General features: G+C 44.2%; 1 protein-coding gene across 3 annotated transcripts in view; it reads left to right on the top strand.

Moving 5' to 3' along the window:
* CHRNB3 (cholinergic receptor nicotinic beta 3 subunit) overlaps nucleotides 1-23,743 on the top strand; it is a 65,235-nt gene that overhangs the window by 17,245 nt on the left and 24,247 nt on the right. For all 3 annotated transcript variants that reach the window (XM_068233584.1, XM_068233583.1, XM_068233585.1), the window contains one exon: nucleotides 3,367-3,518. In XM_068233584.1, coding sequence (XP_068089685.1) covers nucleotides 3,367-3,518 — 152 coding nt within the window. The remainder of the gene's footprint in view (nucleotides 1-3,366; nucleotides 3,519-23,743) is intronic.

Genomic DNA, 23,743 nt, shown 5'->3' on the forward strand with positions numbered 1-23,743 from the left:
TTTCTGTCACATTCACCATTCGCGATTATTGCATGCCCTTACTGCTGCGCACCCAACTGAGCATGTCTGACCAAGATTTCCCAGCATGTCTGATCAATACATGTGGCCAATTTTGTCCTGAAATTGGTTGAATTGTCGATCGGGCATGCTCTTGGCGGCACTGATTTTCATCAGATTTGATAATGATAAAATCGGATGGTGGATCGGCAGCCAAGTCCAGATGTATGGCCACCTATAAACTTCTGAAGCTGCAAGAGGAGGCTTCTGACTTAACATCTTAAAGAGACTCCGTAACAAAAATTGCATCCTGTTTTTTATCATCCTACAAGTTCCAAAAGCTATTCTAATGTGTTCTGGCTTACTGCAGCACGTTCTACTATCACCATCTCTGTAATAAATCAACTTATCTCTCTCTTGTCAGACTTGTCAGGCCTGTGTCTGGAAGGCTGCCAAGTTCTTCATTGTTGTGGTTCTGTGATGCATCTCCCCCATCCAGGCTCCTCTCTGCACACTGCCTGTGTATTATTTAGATTAGAGCAGCTTCTCTCTTCTCTCTTATCTTTTACAAGCTGGATAAATCCTCCTCTGAGCTGGCTGGGCTTTCACATACAGAGAAATTACATACAGGCAGAGCTGTCTGCACTATGCAGGAAGAAACAGCCTGACACTTCAGTGGAAGATAGCTGCAGGGGGAAAGAAACACACAAATTATCTCTTGAGATTCAAAAGGAAGGCTGTGTACAGCCTGCTTGTGTATGGATGTATTTTCTATGTGTGGACATACTGTACATCAATCTACTTCCTGTTTTGGTGGCCATTTTGTTTGTTTATAAACAAACTTTTTAAAACTGTTTTTAACCACTTTTAATGCGGCAAGGAGCTGCAAAATTGTGACAGAGGGTAATAGGAGATGTCCCCTAACGCACTGGTATGTTTACTTTTGTGCGATTTTAACAATACAGATTCTCTTTAAAGCGGGATTGTCACCATAAAAATCAAGTTTCAACAGCAACTGGTCTGAGTGTATTAAGTGATAAAGATGCTAATCCTGCATTCAAAACTTTCAAAACTTTTTCTGCTGTTATGGTTTGGAGTTATCACATATCTTAGGAGCACTAGCCTTTTAATAGTTGGTGTCAAACAGTTGCGTGCTAAAGGGTTCTTTTTATCTATAATATATTCCTTCGCTTCCATTCATTTCCTTGCCTAGCTGCCTATTTGAAACACGACCCTCTGCTCACTTGTGTTAACAAGCAAGGCTGAGGTGACTCAACGATTGGAGGAGAAAAGAAGAAAAGTTAAGGGCAAAAATGACATCAGGATTTAGCCTCAAACTGTGGGCAAAAGATACGGTTCCCACCAGGAACAGAATGCTCTTCATTTACTATATAACATTTACTGAAATCAAATCATGGACAGTACAATACATGTGTTATGTAAGTAGATCAAGTATTTATCTACATATATATGTGTTTTTTCCCCTGGCATAGTGTGGCTAATTCTCCTTCTTTAAGAATTATATTAGATCTTCTAGAGATAGGATTTTACAACTCAACGCTCTACAGCTATTATACCTATGTTTGTTTACACTTGGTGTTTAAAAAAATGAGTTAACTCATGTTTCAAATGCTCTTTAGCCCTGGTAACTTTCATCATATGTTTTGGGACTGTGCAGATACTATATCTTTATGGAGTTTAGTATACATAATAATTATAATTATATAAGGATATAATCGTTGCTATTTTATGCCAATAAAACTCCACTTTCCACTATACAAAACGATGTGTTTAGGTAGAGGGTGTACCACCCCCCACCCAATTTAATAAAATTTAGGCCCCCTGGCAAGAAGCTGATCACCTCTGTAATGATGCTGCATAACCGCCTCCAAAAGGATGTTCCAGTAAGTCTGTGTAAAGAGTATTTTACTTTTTAATACAAGAGCTTTATTAAGGCTCAATGCTTGTAACACTAACACTGATGTGGCCTCTGGACCTGCTTTTTTTTCTGTTCAGAGTATTGCAAAACATTTATTGCAAAAAGTACAGACATGCCAAGCAGAAACATTGTGTATTGCTAATGTCACGATCGTGTGCAGCTACTCAGATGTCTTATGTGTGATTTGCAGAATCACCTATAATACAGACGCTATTCCTGATTATGTGGTGATCTGCAGTATCACCAATAATACAAGAATAGCTAAAGGATACAAAGTGTAAGTGCTTGGTGCAACAGTAACTGATTGGTTTAAAGAGACCGCAGCAGAGGAGCTGGTGGGTATCAACAGAGAGCACATCTCACCAGTGGCAAGGGCCCACTGGTGAGTAGGATGGTCTGACAGGCAAGGTTCTGTGTTTTGATCCTTCACAATATAAAGGATTGTACCTCAAGATATTTTTGATAAAAGGCAAGGTTCGGCAACAGAGAGGTAAGTATCGGTACAGAATCGTGAGGCAGGAGAGTAATCAGTAATCAGGCAGAGGTTCAGCAACAGAGAGGCAGAAAGGCGTAGGTACAGAATCAGAAAACGAGATCAGAGTCGGAGTTAAGCCAAGAGTCATAAACAGATAATCAATACAATATCAATATTTCCTAGGCTAGGTGTGAAGTCCTTGGCATCAACACCTGGGATCTAGTCTAGGGTCTGAGGGCTAGCATGAAGTCTATGCAACAACAGACAGCGAGCTAATGGCAGCTCGCTGTCTTTATGCTGGCAGGGGACTCTCAAACACGCCCCCGCCAGCTCGGCCAATCAGGAGCGAGGAGTGCTCCCTGTGACGTCAGCCGACCAGCTGGTCAGCTGACGCGCCTGCGAGACGTGTAAAGGTCTCACGGCTGGCCGCGTGCGCGCGCATAGCTCTGATGCTACGCGCCGGTGACAAGCCAGAGTGTGGGGTTCCGAGCTGAGCGGCGAGGATGGCGGTGGTCGTGTCCCCGCCGCTCGTTACAGCTAATTCATGTAAATGTATTATCACATGGATTTACAAAAAAAATTGGGAAGTTGAGCTAGGGGCTTCAAAAAGTCTTTACTTGCCTCACCATATCAGGCCCAATTGATAAGAGAAAGCTGGAAAAGCTTGTGTCCAAATAATTAGAAGACTTGTGCTTCATGGGAACTACTATAACTAGATTTAACCCGTATATCTGTAAAAGGTCACAGTGGTCTGTTTAGAAATGAGCAGGAAACCTATATAAATATGTTGTTTCAAAAATATGAATTTTAGATGGTGTATGGGAAGTTGCGACAGTCACTTTAAAAAGTGGAGTGATTGAAATGTTTGCCGCTGATAAACAAATCTTTTTCCATTTGTGAAGTGGCAGAATAATGAAGCTTGTCATACACTGAGTAGCAATACATTTTGTTTTAGTCTTTTGCAGATTCCATCCTTTGGCAGAAATAGAAGATGCACTCTTGCGGAACCTTTTCGCAGGCTATCAAAAATGGGTAAGACCTGTGGAAAATCCCAATAAGACGATAAGAGTCAATTTTGGCTTGAAAATCTCACAGCTTGTCGACGTGGTAAGAAAAGTTTTCAATTTCGTGCTATATTTTCTGTCTGTCAGTATGACCATTGTACTAACATTGTTTATTCTAAACTATGTCAGCATATTTGTTTTTATTCAGCATTTTCTAGTTCGGAACTTGAAAACAAGCCTATAATTTAGCAATATTTGGAATGAGAAGATATTAGCATGTTGTCCTGGGTGACAGCAGCAGCCTGCCCATGTCCTTGCTAGTTCAGTAAGGCAAGAAGAACTCATGGCAGTAAACTGACATATGATTGGTGGCTATTGGTCACTGACTGTACTGTCACTGAGCTTTACAGTGCGTTACATAAAATAAACCTTTACTTTATGCAGACATCAAATATATGTGCCATTGTCGACATCTTCCAGTAACAAGTTCACTACAGTACAGTATGTCATCACAGTTAATGTTTTCACCAAAGCTAATGTTTCTTGCCTCATTGGAGCTGCCATCTTTCTGGTTACATCAGTACTTTTAGAATTCGGATTATTCACAGCATTTTTAGCTTCCTTGAACTCCAATTGTAATACTGTACATATTCTGCCTTCAATATATAGTTAGTAACTCATATAGTGCTACCTTTATTATATAGTACCTCCTAAAGAGCTCTTTTATATAGTGCCTCACAGTGCTTGCTTCTTTATAGTGCCCCCCACAGTTCTCCCTTTATTGCAGTGCCAGTGCTCCCTTCAAGTGCTCCCCTCATCATTTCTTTTCTCCATCAAGCCCCCTTATAGCATTATAGTGTTTCACTCTTTCTCATTATACAATTGCCTATAGATCTCACATACAGTGTGTGTGATGTATGTTCTTAATTGCCAGGTTCCATTCCAGTTTTGAACCAGCCGCATGCAGCCACCAGTGTTCTGAGTTACTTATCTAATGATCATGTGACACAACAGTAATATGACCACCAAGTGTGAGTAGTAATTCACTTATCGATTACCACCCGATTCAGCAAAATGATCGATTCCTTTCTGAAAGAAATCAATTCGTTACACACACAGCACATAGATTTTCATTAGAGTCCAGCAGGGAATCTATAGAAAATCGACTGAACCACAGCGTTGCACTGTTCAATGCAGTGCAACACAGTGGGCTGCCAATTGACTACTGCTCCTGACTGACCTAAATATTTTATCTAGTCCAAATGATCAAATCTGCTGGGAAAATCCTTCTCTGATCTGAATCTGAACCCCCCCCCCCCCCCCCCCCCCCCCAATAACACAGATTTTCAATAGATTTATTTCACCATGCAATCTATTGGATATTTATCGAAGTAGAGCGTTTGAAATACTATGGACTGTCGAATGACTGATAGACATTTACTGTCCGGTCCGATCAAAATTTTGATTGATTTTTGCAGCAAATCAATCAAAATTACATCCAGCCCACCCATCCAGCCATTTTTGCTTTCTCCTTGGCCCTGGTGTAATATCAGCCCAACCCTGGTGATGAGTCAGCAGGCACGCCAGGCAGGGGAAGGGGAGTATTCAGGACAAGGGTAGGCTGCAAACAGCCCATTACTGACTTATGAAACAAGCAAACATGACTCCGTTGCAAAGAAAGAACCAAAGATGGATTTAATATTTCAGCTTTAGTTTGGTCATCCAAAGACAGGGTCCCTGTATGATCTTTTGGAAGTCCTATATACTAAAGGGACACCGAGCTCAAAATAAAAATGAAATTGGTACTCACCTTGGGCTTTGGTAGGTGACCAGTGTAGGTCGGCAGGTCCCACGACGGCGTCCTGGCTCTTCTCCTAGGCCATCCCTCAGAAATGGCTGCTCGGTGGCTCCCCGCTACACTGGGACCGAGTGTCGGGCTCCTACTTCCGTATACATCACGTCTGACGTCACCACGGCTGCCGGTGTAGTGACAGAATGGGCAGCCCCGCAGATTAGGCAGCTCTGTTGGTTCTGCGCATGCGGCTGTACAATGTGCGTGTTACGTCATCCTCCAACGCTGCAGCTTGAATTCATTTACAAAAACTGTATACTTTAGTGCTGCTCTGCTCGCTATCATTCGTTAGTGTGCGTTAGTATGCGTTAGTACGTGTTGGTATGCGTTTTTTTGATAGCAGTGCATTGGGAAGAAGATTTCAGTTAAAACGCATTAAGTGTGAAAGATGTCTTAGGAAAACATGGGCATTACTTTGAAAATGCGTTTTCTTTCCGTTTTAACTGAGAGCAACTGATTAAGTGTAAAAGGGCCCTAAGGCCCCGTTTACACTTAATCAGTTGCTCTCAGTTATAACTGAAAGAGAACTGATTTTCAAAGTAATGCCCATGTTTTCCTATGGCACCTTTCACACTTCAATGCGTTTTAACTGAAATCTTTTTCACAATGCACTGCTATGGAAAAAAAAGCGTACTAACGCGCACTAATGCATACTAACGCATACTAAGGCACACTAAGTGATTAAGGGCTTGTTTCCACTACACACAGATTGGATGCAGAATGAATGCAGAAAAACTGACTCCAATGAATGCCTATGGGAAAATCTGCATCAGAAAAATCGCGTTTAGTGGAAACAGGTCCATAGGAATTCATTGGAGTCAGTTTTTCTGCATCCATTCTGCATCCAATCTGCTTATAGTGGAAACAGGCCCTTAGTGTAATCGGGGCCTTAAAGTTTCCATTTCTTTCATGAAGAATAGTTACCCTTAGGCCCCTTTTACACTTAATCAGTTGGTATGCGTTAGTATGCGTTAGTGCACGTTTTTTCCATAGCAGTGCATTGGGAAGAAGATTTATTTTGTGATATATCAATTTAAATCCCCAAAAAATCAGTTTTCTTTCCGTTTTAACTGAGAGCACCTGATGAACCTCTTGCCGACCGCGTCACGCCGATGGGTGTGGCCACGGCGGCAGCCCCAGGACCGCCTAACGCCGATTGGCGTAAAGTCCTGGGACTCTGTTTAGCAGGAGATTGCGCGCAGGTTGCGCGCGCATCTCCTGCTTGGGGGGCAGAGTTCCTCCCCGCCTTCAGTCTCCGAGCGGCTATTGCCGCTCGGGAGACTGTTAGACGGCGTGATCGCCGTCTATTTACACGTACAGCGCTGCGATTGGCAGCAGCGCTGTACTGGGGACAGCCGTGTCACACGGCTGTCCCCCTGGGGGAAAAGAGAGCGATCGTCTCTCATAGGCAGAAGCCTATGACAGCCGATCGCCGTAATTGGCTGGCTGTGGGGAGGGAAGGGAATTAAAGAAACAGTTTAAAAAAAAAAAAAAAAAAAAAAAAGCACCAACAATAATATTTATTAAAAAAAAATAAACATGGGGGGAGTGATCAGACCCCACCAACAGAGAGCTCTGTTGGTGGGAAGAAAAGGGGGGGGGACCACTTGTGTGTTGTGTTGTGCGGCCCTGCAGCTTGGCCTTAAAGCTGCAGTGGCCAATTTTACTAAAAATGGCCTGGTCACTAGGGGGTTTAGCTCTGCAGTCCTCAAGAGGTTAAGTGTAAAAGGGCCCTTACAGTCTCCAAACCATCACAATCCTTTTCCATGTCTTTGCTCATAACCAGGGATAAAGATATTGTAAAAAGAGACCTTCTCCTTCTCTTTCTAATTTGTCCTTCCTAAACATACTGTACCATACCAGATTTACCATCCACTCATGGCTGTCATTCAACCATGTCTCTGTTTTCCCACATTGTTTTAGTCTTTATCACTCATATGTAACTTGAGTTCATCTTTTTTTGTAAGGCTTCTTACATTGGTTAACATACATTTGGTGTTTTTACCACTACATTATATTTTCTTAGTAACACTTGATGGAACACATCATCTCCTTGCTTTTTGTGTTAGTTCCACCCCCTCCTACTCTTATAATCCCAGACTGCCACTGCATATCTAATCAATCTTGCCTACATGTTCTTTCTATTCCCTCTCCTTCACACAGGTCTTATGCATTGCATACACGAGTCGATCCGGCGGCTCGATTAGCCGCCGGATCGACTCCTGCTGCGTCCCCGCGTGCACCCGGATCGATACCCGCTCGTCCCCGCCGGCGCTTCTTATCTTCCGCTCAATTCGCCGCTATCGGACACGTCGGATATTATCAATCGAGCCATAAGGCTCGATGATAAGCCTCCCTCGATGCCGTGTATGCCCAGCATTAGTTTAGAACAAACCGCCCCCTCTTCTCCCCCATTGATTCTGCCCAGTATGGAGGAGTTTAACAGAACAATTGATAAGCAATATCAGCCAATCAGATTTCTCTGTATAGTTACGTGCAACGGCTGTCAGGGTCATAGAAATGTGTAAAAGAAATAAATGTTGTCCACAGTAAGCACACACATTCTGCCTGTCATTTTTTATTTTCATTTTCCATATGGGTTCTTGTGTTGGTTGTAGAGCCTGCCTACTAAATAGGAAATATAAACAATGTCAACATTTTCAAGACAATAAATCCACTTCAATGTCCTTCAGCAGAAAAATGATTATAGCTGAATGTAAAAATAAAGATGAGCTTATGAAGATTTTATTGTTTGCGGTATTCTCAAAGCCCCGCACGGTAATCCAAGTGTGATTCGCTTGACACTGTCGGCTACAGCAATATGATACAGTCATGTCTGAAAATCCTGTTACCTGTGTCAGCAGCTCGGAAATAAGTCTGTTACTTCTCAGGCGCATCACGTATACAACCATTGCAGCAGACCCTCTAACATCCTTATGCTGTGAACACCACACTTTGTATTGTGGTGAAAGTACATGCTTATACTTGTGGTTCCACAAGAAAGATCGTACTGGTGGATCTGAGGCTTTAAAGAATGACAACACATAAGAGCTCAATATTTAAACATGAAAAGAATCCTATGGGCTAGATTAACTGGCTAACATGGGGGATTAGTGAGGTCACTGTCTCCTGGGGCAGAGGACCGATAGAGGGAAAAACAGAATGCAGTCTCTGGAAGGTCACTCGATTCATAGGTTCGCTAAGCAGACATGATTATTTCTAATAAAATGAGATAAAGGAACCTTTTTTTCTGTGATAGAAAAATCTAATATACTTAATTAAAACAAAGCACAATGAATTAGGTTAGCTAATTTACAGGATCTCATCATAATGTCGGAACAACTGCAAATCACATGCACAGAAGTAAGACAGCAACATTTGTAGGAATCATTTTCAGATTTATTTATTTTTTCTTTGGTACTATTTTCAGCCCTCCCCTCAAAAAACAAAAATCATTAAAATACAATACTACATCATATTTAGAATGCCTAAATATCAAAAATAAACCACAACAAAGAAACATCAACTAAAAATAAATGTATGAGATAACTGATTGTATGTGTAGAAGTTAAAGAGAAACCATGACCAAGAATTGAACTTCCTCCCAATCAGTAGCTGGTACCCCTTTCCCATGAGAAATCTATTCCTTTTCACAAACAGATCATCAGTGGGCTCTATATGGCTGATATTGTGGCGAAACCCCTCCCACAGTGGTCCTGACAGTTTCCTGTCTGTGAACCTCAGTACATTGTAGGACATAACAGCTGTTTACAGTTGGGTCCAACTGCCAAAAAAGCAAGCAGCATCTCCTGCCACTGACATTACCTGCCAGCAGTAAAAATGTCACCATGTGGTAAATGTCAGAATGTAAATCAGGGAGAGGAAATATATTACAATTGGAAAACACTGACTAAATCATTTATACATAATTATTGTGTAAATGAAGCACTTTTTTATACATTATTTTCACTGGAGTTCATCTTTAAATTCAAAACAGAACCTTTGACAGTCTGATGTAAAATCTGCTGCAAAACAAAAGAAGTAATAGCTTTTTGAACTTTACAACCCTGTCTTGAAATTAGCAGTGTTTCCTAAGCCACATAGTTTTGCCTCCTTACTTTGCAGGAGAGCCTGGGCTGCATTTGACTGTTGTTAGACTACCTTACTTGCATACATAAAAGCACTTATTTTTTTAACCCTTACAATGCAGGAAAATAGAAACTGACCTCAAACAAGTTATTAGTAGGACTAAATAAAAAAATAAAAAGTAAATACTTACCTAAGGAGCAAGAAGTCACTGTATCCTCCAGAGGCTTTCCACGCTGTCATCTGCCACTGCCAGGGACCCTTCTTAATATCAGGGCTGCACTCCTCTTCTGACCCAAGTGCAGCTCTGCTGTACCCGTGTGAGCATGGCTGCACCTGCCCAGGCACAGCCGTACTCGTGTATTGCCCTGCTCGTGCCTTAAGAAGACAGCCACTCCTGAATTTCCTACTGACAAGCCCTTTTCAGTACTCTTTGGGGAGTACATGCTCCGTGATGGGGGTGGAGGATGGCACGGAAAGCCTCTATAAGATCCAGGGACTTACCTCTTCTTAGGTATTTTCAGATTCAGATCCCGGATATTTCGCCGCATAACACGGATATCCGCAGATATTGCGGATATCCGGATCCAAAATACTGTAACTAAGGAGATGACGTCCTGGAGCCAATCAGAGGGCTCCCAGCAGAAGCCCTAGCAACAAATTACAGAGGGGAACCCTGGCCAGCCCCACCTGACCTCATTGAGCCAATCAGAGGGCTCCCAGCCTAAACCTTGGCACTCAATCACAAAAAGGAACACTGGCCAGCCCCCCTGTATAACAAGGAGGGCTGCCATGATGAGACATATTGTCTTAGCTTGCTGAATGCTCACTGAGAGACATGCTTCAGTGCTGGTGGCCTAGCAAGGGGGCTGTACACAGTTATAAACCTAAAGCTGTTCAGTGATTAACCCCTTCACTACTATCACTACACTATTGTTAAATCGTTAATTAGCTTGATTGATGTCATAGTGTGACAGTCAGAGTGTGTGCTCCAGTGCTGCTGGGCCAAGGGCTGTACACAGTGATAAGCTGTTCAGTGATTAACCCTTTCACTATCACTACACTATTGTTAAATCATTAATTAGCTTGATGTCATTTGTGTGACAATCAGAGTGTGTGCTGCAGGCAGATGCTATGTGTCTGTGTGTGTGCTGTGCACAGACCAGGCCAGCTGCTGCCTGCTGGCCAGCTATTAGCCTTAGGTATAGGTTAGGGATTAGGGGATAGGATTACTGTGTTATTGTGTAGTTAGTACTGTAGTACTGCAGTCAGTGTGCTAGTAGTTGTTAGAGTAGTAGTACTACTGTGTTAGCTTTCTACAGAACTGCTGTGCTGTGAGCAGTGCCAGTGTGACAGTTAGTGTGCACTAGTGTCTTCTCCTCTGCTGTCTGACTGTCACTTGGCACTTGCCTTGTGTCACTTGCCATGTGTCACTAGCCACATGTCACGTGTCACTAGTCACGTGATATGTGCAAGTAACACGTGCCACGTCCGGCATGCTCCTGGCACACGTTACACCTGCTGCTGCTGCTGCATTGCCCTGCTCCTGCTGCCTGTGCAGCTCCCACCACCAGGCCAGGGTGCCACAGGCCACTGATACCACCTATATTTTTTTTTGTCAAATAAAATTTTTATTGATGCACTCACATAATACAAAGAATTTTGCAGTTCAAAATGTAACATGATGAGGCAAATATACAAAGATCCCTTTTCCATACATGAGAGCAGAAAACAATTATGAGAATCATATAAAATGGGAGATGCATTTGAAATACTGATGTTAAACAATCAAGGCATTGTTTTCATATAATAATTAAAGCATCAATGGTCGTGGAGGTAGACATAGATAATTCAGGCTATGGTGAAAACCCTAAAAGAATCTCCAGCACTCCCCTTAACTTCAGGCAGATGAATTATCTTATCCCCTTCTAAACTCCCACCCTAACCCCAACAACAGCCGTCCCCGCCCCTTCCTGCCTCTTGACCTCCCCACTAATAATCCTAAACATCTGCTCAGATCATCTAAGCATTACTCAACAACCTCTAATTGACCCAGGGTTCCAGCCACCTTGTTTAGTAGGTACCATGATGTATTTTCAAATGGTTTCATAACATGGTATATCTGCGTTGGATCTAGGCAAGTTTCTATGTATTTTCTCCATGTTTTAAAAATTTTTGCCATTCGTTTCTTATTACCCTTTTCCAACTGCAGAGATTCCATATGCATAATATGATTCACTAATTCCTTTACTAAGACATAAGAGGGTGGTGAGGAGTCTATCCAATGCTTTAATATTGCTTTCTGTGTGGCCAGTAAATATAAGTGCTCAAACTTGGACAAATTAGGTGGATTCTTGTCAGATTAAAGATCAGCTGCGTGTGTAATAAACAGAGCATTAACCTCCCTGGCGGTAAGCCGAGCTGAGCTCGGGCTATGCCGCGCAGGAGGATTTCTCCGGCTCTATTGGGGCGATCCGCCCCAATCAAAGTGCTGTGCGCGCAGCCAGCACTTTGCTAGCCGCGCGCACAGCTTGATCGCCGCCGCTCTGCGGCGATCGCCCGCACGCAGCGGCGAAAGAGGCCCCCCGCCAGAGCCCTGCGCTGCCCAGACCAATGAGTTCCGGGCAGCGCTATGGGCTGGATCGGGTGCGCCTGACGTCAGGACGTCGGCTGACGTCCATGACGTCATTCCGATCGTCGCCATGGCGACAGGAGAAGCCAAACAGGGGAACTCGTTATAAACGCGCTCCCCTGTTTGCTATTAGTGCCGGCGACGATCGCACTAGAAGGACACATGCACCCTCTAGTGGTGTTTCATGTAGCTACCACTCTGGTAGCTTTACATGAAACAAAAAAATTTAAAAAAAAAAAAAGGATTTTTTCCTATTTGAAAAAAAAAATTAACCGCCAGGGAGGTTAACTCAGGTTTTCTTTTATAGTTTGTTACTCTATTCATTATCTGCACAGACTTTTCCCATACCAATTGTACGTTTGGACAAAACCACAACATATGTTCTAGATTAGGATTAGGATCATTACACTTTGGACATACTCTCAAGCTTGGAAAGGTAGAGTCTCCTTCATGCTGATATGGGCCTTTAATTGGTATGTATGCTCTATGATCTTTAAAGAGGATCTGTAACCTCAAAAAATCCCCTGGGGGGGTACTCACCTCGGGTGGGGGAAGCCTCCGGATCCTAATGAGGCTTCCCACGCCGTCCTCTGTCCCACGGGGGTCTCGCTGCAGCCCTCCGTGCAGCCGTGACGTAATATTTACCTTCCTGGCTCCTGCGCAGACGCTCTGACGGCTGTCGGCTCCGAACTACACGGAAATACCCGATCGCCGTCGGGTCTGCTCTACTGCTCTACTGCGCAGGCGCAAGTTTCCGGCGCCTGCGTAGTAGAGCGGACCCGACTGAGATCGGGTATTTCCGTGTAGTTCGGAGAGGAAAGCAGCCACAGCGCCCCCGCTGGAGCCAGCAAAGGTAAATATTGAAATTACAGTCGGGCCTGTCGCCGGCTGTTCAGAGGGCTGCAGCGAGACCCCCGTGGGACAGAGGACGGCGTGGGAAGCCTCATTAGGATCCGGAGGCTTCCCCCACCCGAGGTGAGTACCCCCCGGGGATCTTTTTCATGTTACAGAGTCTCTTTAAAAACATTTCTCTCCAGTCTTCACTCAGTATTGCTTTCCTAACTGCCATCCAGCTGGCCTGTCATATTTCAGTGCATTGTTCTAGGTCGATAGCTAGTAAGTCGGCCCATTTTCTCAAATGTATAGTGTTTTTCCTAACAGGTGAGGCAGAATCTCTTATGAGGGCATATATCCAAGACAGAGAGCTCTGTTCTTTTGGAGAAGCTAAAATAGATACCACCTATATTTAACCCAAAACACAATTGCTGCCTAATTTTTTGGAGGCGTTTTGGCTGAAAACTGTCATGTCCCAGTTGTGCGGTTGGACTTTGGACACAATGTGGGCTGCATGACCGCTGTCTGAAACCTTGGCCTAATGTTAATTGACAGCCATTTTATTTGGGGGGGGGGGAGATTTTAAGTCCCCACATCATCAATTAGTGTTCCCCTTTAAAAAAATAATGATGCTACATGCCTCATTTACCCTAAAAAAAATGTTTTAGGGCTCTTTTCCACTATGAAATGCGATCGCGATTGTGATCGCGATTTCGATCGCGATCGCAATCGCGTTTCAATTTCCACCATGCGATTGCGATTGCGATTGAGCTACTATACTCATTATAGTCCAGCTCAATCGCATACAAAACGCGGCAGGATGACGATTGCGCTTTGACCAAAATCGCATCGCAATCGGATCACACTAATGGAAATTGCTGCTGCAGTTTCCATTAGTTTAATGTACCTTGCGATTTGCGATCAGAAGCAAATCGCAAATCGCAGGCTAGTGGAAAAAGGCCCTTAAGGCAATTTAAAGGGCACTTACATTTTTTCTATCCGGATATCCAAATCCACCTGGATAGCCCGGATAATGCGTTCGGATATCCACATGAACGTGGATATCTGAACGATCGGATTCGGATATCCGATCCGGATATCTGGGTATCCGGATCAATTCGGATTTTGAAAAGTGGTATCCGAGCACCCCTGCCTGAGGCTCACCTTGGGTACCCCAGGCTCACTGCATGTGTGGGTCTGTTGTACCTTTTCCTGGTTATTTGTGACAGGCCCTGTCTGCTTCTTCCAGGTTAAAGCTCTGCCAGTCACTACTAGGCCCATTCATGTACAAAGGTGTACATTTTAATGTTTGGAATTGACATATATGTGAGCTGGGACCAGTAGCGGCGATAAAAAAAAAATAAAAAAATGAAATGCTGACATTTGTTTAGTGCTTTTTTCCTGTCTATTTCAAAGCAGTTAAGAGCTGCAGCCACTTAGAGCATGCTTAGAGCACACCCTGGAGTGTTAAAGTGGGATGAAACTCCATATTAACTGAAAAAGTGCTGCGTAATATGTTGGCGCTTTATAAATACTATAAATAAATAAATAAAAGAAAAAAAATCCATTAAGAAATTACTTATGTAGCTAACTTATCCTGCTGTTTTTAGTGTTCACTGATAGGAGACATTTGATATGAAAAAAAAAAAGAAAAGAATATTCGTGCTGGTTTCTATCTTTACTGTTTCTCCGTGAAGCTAAAAATGACATCACTTCTGCCGTTTCTTTTTTTTTTTTTAAACCCAGCTCAGTGATAATTTTCCTTCCCTACTGCCACAGTTTACTGTCCCTCCCACAGCAAACATCACCCAGACAACAGTCTTACTTCACTGTGTAAACTAATCAAAGGGAGGAGGGCTTCAATTAGCCTCTAGTCTAAAGGTCCGTACACACGCCGGACTGGAGGCAACGACGGGTCCGTCGTCACCTCCCGCTGAGTGGGCGTTCCAGCGACAGTCTGGCGTGTGTACAGTCTGTCGACGGACTGATACGGCTGTTTCTGAGCAATCCGCCGGGCGGATCGCTCAGAAACAGCCGTATCAGTCCGTCGACAGACTGTACACACGCCGGACTGTCGCTGGAACGCCCACCCAGCGGGAGGTGACGACGGACCTGTCGTTGCCTCCAGTCCGGCGTGTGTATGGATCTATAGTGTCCTTATCTTAGTAGAAATATCTTTCTACTATTGGCATGCTGAGATAAGCTTGTTATGTTACTTCCCACAATCCCACTGGCACTGCACAGTTCCTGCAGTTAGGCAAAAGGCTCGTACACACGCCTGACTGCAGCCAACGACGGGTCAGTCGGCACCTCCCGCTGGGCGGGTTTTCAGCAGACAGTACAGCGTGTGTACAGTCTGTGGGCGGACTGGTAAGGCTGTTTCTGAACGATCCACCGGGCGTGTGTACGAGCCTAAAGGCACCTAGACCAGGTAAAAATAAAACTAATTGGGTGACATATAGGGACCTATTTTAGAAAAAAAATGAGGTTCTTGCCCAAGGACTCCTTACTGATTCAGTACTGGTTCTTAACAGAATTCAATCATTGGTATCCTACGTTAAATGCATAAAACTGAGTGAGTTAACTTCACAGTTAGCAGAGTTATTTTGTTTTCAAAGGGTTTTTAGAGTCTTTTTTTAAGACTTCAGAGTCACTATGATGAAACTAAAGTGCATGGAATCCATTGTAGAAAACAAGCTGCTACCCTCATAGTATAAAGGACTTAGGTCAGATATCTTTGAATCTGATAAGGTCCTGTATGCTTATCATGCTTACTGAGTATGTTTGGTATGTTTCAATGCATTTCAGCCTGTGTTTCCATATTATTAGAAGCAGCAGCAGCAGCAGCAATAGTGTATTGTAGACGCAAGCATTTCAGTATTTCTGGGATTGCGTGAGACTGGTAACACTGAAGAGTTGGCAAGAAAATGAATGAGTAACACGATATAAAATAGGTCACTTATAAAAACAGCTGAGTGATCAAAACTACAGACCTATTTTACTAGGAGTGGAAGAAAATTGGAAAGAAAAGATATAAACAACTTGCTTCTTAGGATGGTTGAAATAAAAGCTAAAAATAAATACGTAGAGATTTTATTTTTAGGATTCTAACTTCCTTCACACATTTTTATTTTTTTTAATCAAAAAAACCCTGAAATATGCTTTAAAATTAAATATGCTTTAAAATTAAGACTAGGGAACGTCATTCATAATGAATTTTACATGAAACTGGCTTGTAAACAATGTACAATGTATTCCAAGGTACATTTTACTTTTAACATTCTTGTCATATAGGTTCACATTCCAGTCGCTGCACTGCTTGCAAATGTCTTTCTGAATGCCTTGTTTAATATACAGTATATGTTGTTTTAATTCCTGATTTGTGTTACTGCTCAAGGCTGGCCATACATTGGAGCCTCAGGCAGCTGCACACAGAGGGGGCACCAGAATTTGACACGTTTCATTGTGATCAATAGTTCGATATCAACAGGAAATGTGATTAATATTTTACATTTTGCATGAGACAGTTACCATTAGTAGTACCTGGTGGTCAGTCATAACATCTAATTGCCTTAGGCAACAAAAAACTCCAAAACTTTTCCATTACTGGTCTGATTCATTTAATTGCTTGAAGACTACAGCATTGGTAGCTCAAGTACTGTTTGAGGGCTCTGCCTCTGACATAGGAGACCAGGGTTTAAATCTTGGCGGTTCCTATTCAGTAAGCCAGTGCCCATTCAGTAAGGAGTCCTGGGGCAAGACTCCCTAATACTGCAGGGTGGTCTATTGAGTGCGCAGTGGCTTCAGCTCTCAAATGCTTTGAGCCTGACAGGAGAAAAGCACTATAGAAATGTTAGAATTAGAATCAAGAAGAGAATCAAGTTTATTTCGCCAAGTACAATGAGAGTTGTACCCGGAATTGGTTTTGGCACAATAGGGTCGGTGGTGGAACAATAGCAAAAAGTGCATTTAGCATACAGAAGATACATAAAGTGCATACGGTACATACAGTAGATATATACAGTAGGTACAATGCAAAAACAAAGTAAAGTATAAAGCATAGATAGAAGGACACATAAATGATGAACCAAAGAGAATGACCGGGGGTAATCCACTGCCATCTATGGCACTCAAAACGCTTTGCAGCGATGCTTTGATCAGATGCCCCACGGTCTATCCCTGGTAGAGAGAGACAGAGAGAGGAGAGTAAAGACGAGGAAGGAAGATAAAGAGAGAAGTGAAAAATTAGTCCCCTTAGGTTTGCGGCGTCACCTGGCTGGTTTGTGTCCCGTTGGCTGTTTTTTCCGCTTTGTCTGCTGCGATGGCTGATGCCCGTTTGTTAGGGCGTCAAAGTGCCCGAGGTCGATGCGCGTATTCTCAATGTGGGGCTGCGTTGGTCCTGCAGCTAGGGCCCTTCCTGTGATGGATTCGTGGCTTGATGGAGTGTTGCTGGATCCAGTGTCACCCCCCTGAAGCAGGCTATGTGACCTGAGCTGGAGAGGACTCCAGAGCGTGGTGGCCCAGAGAGTGGTGAGACCAGAGTCCCTGCAAGTGGATCAGGGTCTCGGCAGTGAAATCGATGGCGACAGCCGACTCCTCCAGGTAGGTGGCCCAGAGGACCTGGGAGCAGCTGATCTGGATCCTGCAGTCAAGCTTTCCCTGAGTAGAATTATTATGTAGAATGGAGAAAAGAAATGGAAAAAAAATATTCCTTCTACTTACAGTAAATCAGAAATATGTAAAAGCACACACGTCTCATATAAAAATTTCTCTCTGCTGTAGGGAAGATCATTAATACTAAATATTAGCTAAAAAAAATACAAAAAATGGTTGTCAGGGGGGGCGTGGCCAGCCGGTGATGTGAGCACACACGTCTCGCATAGCTCCCGCTTGATCCGTCTATAATTGATCCGGCAGACCGTATATACCCCGAGAACTGACCCTGGCTGGTGACGGCTAAGGAGCGGAGTCTGGCAGTGTGAGTTGGCAGGAAGAAGGTGAACATGGCTATGACGCTGAGACACAGAGAGGAGAAGACCCCACCTGACCCTCCGAAGAGACAAGATGGCGCCGACCCTCCCGTGCAAGCACAATCCGCAGACGTACAGCGCGGTGACATAGCCTCCCGGCTGGAGAAATTTGCCCACAAAGACTCTAAAGGTGACTCCGCGGGGAAAGCTGCGGAAACACCGGACTGGGAGGAGGCGGCAAGTCCCCAAACGGAGACTGAGGGCTCGGTAGCGGAGCAGGAGTGGGAAACTGAGGCTGACTCAGGAGTACCTGCCGCTGCCCAGAAGCCAAAAGCGGCAAGACAGGGTAAGACTGGAGGGGGAAAGAAAGCTAAAGAGCCTTCACCCAGCGAAATTCTTGCAGCAGTGCAGGCATGCAATGAGGCCATAATGTCTCTAACGCAGCAGACCGGGGGAATCAAAGAGGAGTTGGGCCTGCTGAGACAGGATATAAGCAATATCAGGGAAAGAACATCAGCAATGGAAACTAGGATTAGTGATGTGGAAGACAAGCTGGGCCTTATTACAAGGGATCTCAAACGGGTTATCGGGCACTCCATTGCAAACTCTGATAAAAGTGACGATAGGGAAAACCGGCTGCGACGCAATAATGTTCGCATAGTAGGCCTGCCGGAAAAAACAGAGAACTCTGATCCCACTGTATTCATCGAAAATCTGCTGATCACTATTTTTGGCAGAGACACTTTTACCAACCTCTACGCAATAGAACGTGCGCATCGTGTTCCCGCACGCCCTCCTAAACCTGGGGCGGCTCCAAGGCCCTTCCTGGACAAATTTCTTCACTATCGAGACCGTGAAGCACTCCTCAACGCAGCTAGGCTTAAAGGATCTGTTACTTATAACGATGTTAAGCTCTCGTTTTATCCTGATTTCTCGGCCGAGGTGCAGGAACAAAGGGCCAAGTTCTATGAGATAAAGAAGAGGCTTCAGAAATTGCAGTTGCAGTACGCTATGCTTTATCCAGTGAAACTCAAGATCATAGCAAACAACGAAGCGCTATTCTTCTTCTCTCCTCGTGAAGTGGCGGATTGGCTGGACGAGAATCAGCAGCAGATCAAAACAAAGCCACCTCTTTCCGATGAATAGCTGACACTTTTCATAGCAAAAATTGCCTGGAGGAATAAAGAAGGTGGAAGTGCAACACGGATGTCTCCCATACCTATCGATAGATAGTCAGTGATGTACTCCTGTTTGCTTGCTGCTATTTCAAAATACTCTTGGTAGACATATGGCGGCTGGACTCTCTGCATGTTTGTCACATGTTTCTCCTGTTTACTATTTGTTCCCTTCTTTCAGGCCGGCTCACAGTACTCTTAACTTCTGGGGTTTTATAATATGATAAGAATGTGCATATTTTTTTTGTATAAAACTGGACTTTCTGGGTGCAGAAGAGGGATCTTTATGCACTTAGTGGTCCAAGCTATATTTTCTTTTTTGGCTGGGTTAGTTTGGCTAAACTACAGGGTAGGATCTATCAGACACACATTTAACATAAAGGTTTGGGGTTATTCTTACTTAGTGGTCCTTACCTATGAGATCAAAATGTCTGAGTTATTAAAGGTAACGCTGGTTATCATCGCTAGGGGGGGGTAAACTTAGGGGTTTTTACTTGTTGTTACTCTTTCATTGTTCTAAATGCAGCAGCGGAATTAACTTTACTTTTAGCGGAGAGGGAGCGTGTCTGGTTGCCACCTTTTATTTACGTTAAGCATGTAAAATGGAAGATTTGACCATTTTAAACTGGAATGTAAGGGGGCTCTCAGACCCTACAAAACGTTTCTCAATTCTCTCTGCATTGCAGAAGGCTGGGCCTGCTATCTACTGCCTACAGGAAACTCATTTGACAACTCAATCCTTACACCTATTAAACAAAAGATGGATTTCACATTCCTTTCACTCAACACATACAGTACCTCTTATTCTAGAGGAGTATCGATCCTGATCCATACACGTTTGCAGTTCTCTCCAATTACATCTACAGTGGACTCCGAAGGTCGGTACGTGTTAGTTCACGGTCGGTTTAATGGGATAGAATGCATTTTGGTTTCCATGTACTCGCCCCCACTTTTACTTTAGCGAACTTACAGCCTGTTGTTGACTCTCTAAAGGATAGGCTGCATATTCCTTTGTTATGGATTGGTGATTTTAATATGTTTCTTGATAGCAAGATGGATAGATTTAGATCTCGAACCCAACAATCCCAACCATCTATATTGGCTAGATATTTGGCGGAGGTAGGTCTTAGTGATGTATGGCGACTTATGCATCCTCAGGACCTACATGTAATGAGGCAGCAGCAGGCTGAACGCGGACGTTTGTTCGCGTTCGCATCAGCAGCGCAACCGCCCGCATGGTCGCATGCGGAACGCGGAGAAACGTCCACGTCCGCAGCGGTAGCACGATCCACCGTTCAGTCGCAGACCTCTCGGCGTACTCCACGTCGAGGCTGCACTCCTGGAACACCTTCACAGGCCTCATGGCATGCTGCTCGCCGAGACACCTCTCATGACAGTCTGGACCCCGTAGGGGCCGCGCGCGTGTGCAGTAGAGCCTTTTATACTCTTAGAAAGAGAGTCAGATGACCAGCTGGTCAGCTGACCTCAGCAAGGTCCTTGAGCTGTGCTGCAAGGTCCTTGAGCCACGTTGTGATTGGTTGAATGCCTGGGCGGGCTGTTTGAGTCCAGCACAGTATAAAAGCAGGCATTCTGTCAGTTGCAAGTTGTCTGCAGTCAGCGAATACTTGTGTGTTAGCACTCAGACCCTAGTCAGATCCCAAAGTGTGCTAGAACCAGCTGGAGCTGGGGATCCACACTTAGCCAGATTCTGTTGATAGCCTAAAGTACTAATTGCATTGTATATTGTGTATGACCTTTTGCCTGTTACCTCATTATTCTCTTGTCTCCTGATTTTGTACTTCGCCAGCCCGTACCGTTACCGACTATTGGCTTGGCTTCTGACTTCCCTTGTGTTTCTCGATTCTGTACCTCTGCTCATCTGATTTCCCGTTGCTGACCTTGGCTTGACCTCTGATCTTGATTTCTGTCTGATGATTCGGTACTTCTCTGCCAGTTCTGATACCGAACCGTTTTCCGTTTGACTTCGCCCCCTTTAGTGGGTTTTCCACTAAAGGGTTTACTTTGCTGAGTTCTTCTTGCGGGGAACTCAGTAACTCCTCAGCATATCATTACTGTTGAGGAACGCAATTCTGTGTTCTTATCCTAGTCGCAGAATCGCACACACTGCCCTTCCTTCCAGAGGTCACCTTCCCTCTGAGTTAACGTCAGTGTGGTGGGTTTTCCACAAGTTATCTGTTCCTTGTGTTTTCCAGAGTACGCATAAATATTTGTATTATTGGTAATGCCGCAGATCACCATATAATCAAATATATCTGTATTACTAGTGATACTGCGGATCACTAATAATCAGAAAACTCTGAAGTGTATGCACCAATCACCACAACATTACAGTACTGCAGACCAGTAAAAGTAACATGGAGGGAGTTGCCGAGCAGTTGCAGACTTTAACTGCAGCAGTCGATGAGCTTAGAAACACCGTTGCTGCTCAGCAGGTCCAGATCAACCAGCTGACTGAGGCCTTTCAGAAACTACCGGCACCACTTAATATTCTACCCTCCCCAGCCAGTAGCGAGCCTAAGATGGCTCTTCCTGAAAGATTTTCTGGTTCTCGGTCTGACTTCAGTAATTTCAAAAATCGTTGTTTAGCCTATTTTCAGATGAGGCCCATGTCATCTGGTTCTGAGGTACAGAGAGTAACTTTAATTAAAACTTTGTTACAAGGGGATTCTCAGACATGGGCTTTCAGCTTACCTGAGGGTCACACTGCCTTATCTTCAGTGTCCGAGTTTTTCAAGAACATGGCCATCATATATGAGGATCCTGATTTAGCCGGCACTGCCGAGCGTAAACTCCGAAGCCTAAAGCAAGGCAATCGTATGGTTGAGGAGTACGCTGCCGAGTTTAGAAGGTGGGCGGTCTCAGCGAGGTGGGATCAGTTCACTCTTCTAGACACATACATGACCGGTCTCTCTGAGTCTATTATTGATGTCATGATAAGCCACCCTGAGCCCAAAGACGTAGATGCAGCTATTGCCTTATCGGTTAAAATCGATAGACGCATTCGTTATCATAAAAAGGGCAGGTCATCTGTGCTAGTTAGAGCGCCCTCTACTGTTGGTTCCCCTGAGGTTCCAGAGGAGGAGCCAATGCAGTTGGGGCACGGACGACTCTCAGTCGCTGAGAAAGCTAGGAGAAGGAAGGAGGGTCTGTGTCTATATTGTGGGGAAAGGGGTCATCGAGTGCAGAACTGCAGTAAGAAGGCGGAAAACTTGTCCGCTTAGGGATGGTTGGAGGTACCACCCTAAGCGAGCCAGTTCTACCTCCATGTCAGAATAAAATCTTGCTGCCCTGTTCTCTTCATTGGGAGAACAGTGACTTCCTAACCTCTGCATTTGTTGACTCTGGGTCAGCTGCCAACTTCATTGACAGAGACCTTGCTTTAAACTTTAACATTCCCATTCTTCCCATACAAAGACACATCTATGTTACAGCAATCGATGACTCTCCTTTACAGAACAAGACACCTCTTTGTCAAACTCCGCCGCTCACACTTCAGGTTGGAGTATTGCACACTGAGGTCATCCAGTTCTATGTTCTAAAGATGGCCACCTCATCCGTCATACTGGGGCTACCATGGTTGAAGAAGCATTCCCCTCAAATAGACTGGAAAGAGGGCCAATTATCTGCCTGGTCCCCCTATTGTCAGGAGAATTGTCTGAAATCTATTTCTGTGTGTGCTTCAGAGGTCCAGGTCCAGGGGGTCCCATCTCAGTACACTGATTTTTCCGATGTATTTTGTCCTCGATCTGCTGACAGGTTGCCTCCACATAGACCCTATGACTGCCCCATTGAATTGAGACCGGGTACACTGCCTCCTAGGGGTCGTTTGTACAACCTCTCCAGCCCTGAAAAGGTTGCAATGAAAGATTACATCAAGGAGAACTTGGAGAAGGGATTTATCCGCGCCTCCAAGTCTCCTGCGGGTGCAGGTTTCTTTTTTGTTAAAAAGAAGGATGGTGGTCTTCGCCCCTGCATAGACTACAGGCAGCTAAACAAAATCACCATAAAAAATCGATACCCTCTTCCACTCATTGATGACCTGTTTACTCAGATTACTGAGGCCTGTGTTTTTTCAAAATTAGACTTGAGGGGGGCATACAATCTTATTCGGATTAGAGAGGGCGACGAGTGGAAGACCGCATTTAACACTCCTGACGGTCACTATGAGTATTTAGTTATGCCCTTTGGATTGTGCAATGCCCCAGCTGTCTTTCAGGAGTTTGTAAATGATATTTTCAGAGATGTGTCTGGCAGGTTCACAGTGGTCTATCTGGATGATATTCTAATTTTTTCAAAAAATTTACAGGAACACAGGCAGCATGTAAAATTTGTGTTACAGAAGCTCAGGGAGAACCAGTTATATGCTAAACTGGAGAAATGCCTCTTCGAGGTGAAAGAGGTGGCATTTTTAGGGTATATCATTTCCACCTCTGGACTGGCAATGGATCCAAGCAAAGTCTCAGCAGTTTTGGATTGGCCGCAACCTTCAGGCCTCAAAGCCCTGCAGAGATTTTTAGGCTTTGCTAACTATTATAGGCGGTTTATTAAGGGGTACTCTTCAGTTGTCGCCCCCATGACCCAGTTGACCAAGAAAGGCGCTGATGCGACTAACTGGTCACCAGAAGCCATTGAGGCCTTTCAATCATTAAAAAGATCTTTTTGTTCCGCCCCCATATTGCGTCATGTTGATGTCACCCGCCCCTTCATAGTAGAGGTAGATGCATCGGAGGTTGGGGCAGTCCTCTCGCAAGCTTTTGG

This window comes from Hyperolius riggenbachi, chromosome 1, assembly GCF_040937935.1.
Source record: "Hyperolius riggenbachi isolate aHypRig1 chromosome 1, aHypRig1.pri, whole genome shotgun sequence".
NCBI classification, from domain to species: domain Eukaryota; kingdom Metazoa; phylum Chordata; class Amphibia; order Anura; family Hyperoliidae; genus Hyperolius; species Hyperolius riggenbachi.